The sequence below is a fragment of the Pteropus vampyrus genome, unplaced genomic scaffold (assembly GCF_000151845.1).
Source record: "Pteropus vampyrus isolate Shadow unplaced genomic scaffold, Pvam_2.0 Scaffold667, whole genome shotgun sequence".
Classification (NCBI taxonomy): Eukaryota; Metazoa; Chordata; class Mammalia; order Chiroptera; family Pteropodidae; genus Pteropus; species Pteropus vampyrus.
Window position 1 is genome coordinate 597,980 of NW_011889448.1, and position 2,220 is coordinate 600,199.

The 2,220-nt window shown below is 47.0% G+C and overlaps 1 protein-coding gene across 1 annotated transcript; it reads left to right on the plus strand.

Moving 5' to 3' along the window:
- Nucleotides 1–416: 416 nt before the first annotated feature.
- MAGEB16 (MAGE family member B16) lies at nt 417–1,511 on the plus strand. The gene is given in 2 exon segments (XM_011385159.1): nt 417–519; nt 607–1,511. Coding segments are annotated over 2 exon segments (1,008 nt in total).
- Nucleotides 1,512–2,220: the final 709 nt, after the last annotated feature.

Here is a 2,220-nt window from a genome sequence, read left to right on the forward strand (position 1 = left end):
ATGTGATTTGGTCTTAGGGGGACAGCCTCATTTAGCATGAGAGGGGGAGCGGTGACCCAGGCCCTATGGACTGCCTAGGTAATGAACCGGAGTGAGCACTGAAGGGACCACACTCCTCAGAACAGAAATGGCTCTACGGAGCCCAACCACACCTGCCTGTTGTCATCTCTGAGCATTCCCAGCCTGGTAGGTCGACTGCTCCCTGAGGAGTATTCAGAATTCCTCCTTCGTGTTCTTGGATGACACAGCACCCAGGAGGTCAGGAGAGGTCTCCTGGAGGTAGCTTTCATCAGAGCCCCCAGAGTTGAGCTTAGTGGCTGAGACAACTCACATCTGGCTTCTCTCTCTCAGGCCAGTGATTCTCCATTGCCCGCCATCCTGTTCACACTCCTGTTTACCGCCACCCACGAGTCGTCATGCCTTTTCGTCAGAAGAATCCACAGTGCTCACCCTAGCCATCCCTTCGGAGCCACAGCGAGACGCAAGGCCTGGAGGTTGCACAGGTCTCCGAGGCTTTGGGCTCCGTAGAGCCATTTCTGTTCTGAGGAGTGTGGTCCCTTCAGTGCTCACTCCGGTTCATTACCCATCTCTCCTCCCATCCTCCAGTGCCTGGCAATTCGAAGGAGGCTCCTGGTGCTGGTACACCTCGCGCTCCTAAGGGTCCTCAGAGGTCACACTCGTCTTCCACTGCCACCGCGGCCACCTCATTGAGCAAATGGGATGAGGGCTCCGGTGGCCAGAAGGGGAACGCTAGCACCTCATGGGCCGGGCCAGGCCCCAAGAATGTGCCCATAGATGCCATCGACAAGAATGCAGCTTTGCTGGTGAATTTCATGCTGTTCAAGTATCAAACGAAAGAGCCGATAACCAAGACGGATATGTTGAAGAGTGTCATCAAAGAGTACGAAGACCACTTCGTTGAGATCTTCCAGAAAGCCTGTGAGTACATGGAGATGATCTTTGGCTTCGATGTGAAGGAAGTGGATCCCACCAACCACTGCTATGTCTTCCTCATCAAAATGGGCCTCACCTATGATGGGATGCTGCATGGTGAAAAGGGTGTGCCTAAGACCGACATCCTGATCCTCATCCTGGGTGTGATCTTCATGAGGGGCAACCGTGCCACCGAAGAGGAAGTCTGGGAAGTTCTGAGCCTGACGGGGATACGTTCCAGGAGGAAGCACTTCATCTTCGGAGAGCCCAGGGAGCTCATCACCAAAGATTTCATGAAGAAAAAATACCTGAAGTACCGGCGGGTGGCCAACAGTGATCCTGCAAAATTTGAGTTCCTGTGGGGCCCGAGAGCCCACGCCGAAGTCACCAAGATGCAAGTCCTGGAGTTCCTGGCCAAAGTTCATGGGACTGACCCAAGTTCTTTCCCATCTCAGTATGAAGAGGCTTTGCAAGATGAAGAGGAGAGGGCCCGCGCCCGAATTTCAGCCGGGGCTGTCTCTGCCTCCGTGGGCAATGCCGGTTCTAATGCCAAGCCTGGCAGCTTCTCCCACACCTAGGGCAGTCAGGGAGAATTTCCCCCTGCATTGTTTGAAGAGGCAGTCAGTGTTCTTAGAATTTAGGTCTGAGATGGAGCCGGAAGGAACACAGTACATGTGCCCGTGTTCCTATTTTATATGTGTAATTTGAAAATGTATTCTTACATGTTTTGACGTGTGTTACTCAGATATTTGTTTAGTATAGATTTAAGTAGCTTCAACATCTCCAAGTTTGTGAATGATATTGGTCACACATTTCATGCTTTAATGAGGTTTCATAGTAATTTTTTTTCTTTTTTTTGAAAAACACCAATATTGTCTTATGCTGTCATCTGGATTAAAATAACATGGCATTGCTATAGGGATTTTTTGTAATGTGTAAGTTTTATGATAGTTGAGTTTGTGAAATAGAGATTAAATATAGAATTGTCAGTTTATTGACCTCATAACTTTTTTGTTTTATAGAATTAATTGATATATGCTTGAAATTTTTGTTTGTGAATATGTTAGAAATAAGTTTCAATAAATTCGCTACTGTGCTCACTGTTAACTTTTATTTTTCAAGCTTTATTGAACAGTTTCTATTTGGAAATTGTGACATTAGTCCTCCAGATGTTTCAGAATTTATTCTGGAGGCTAAAAAAGGCCTAGGACATGCCTTTATAATTTTCAATTTTAGAATTGGCAGTTTTATAATAATAACTTTATATAGAGAGGGCAATGAAAGAAG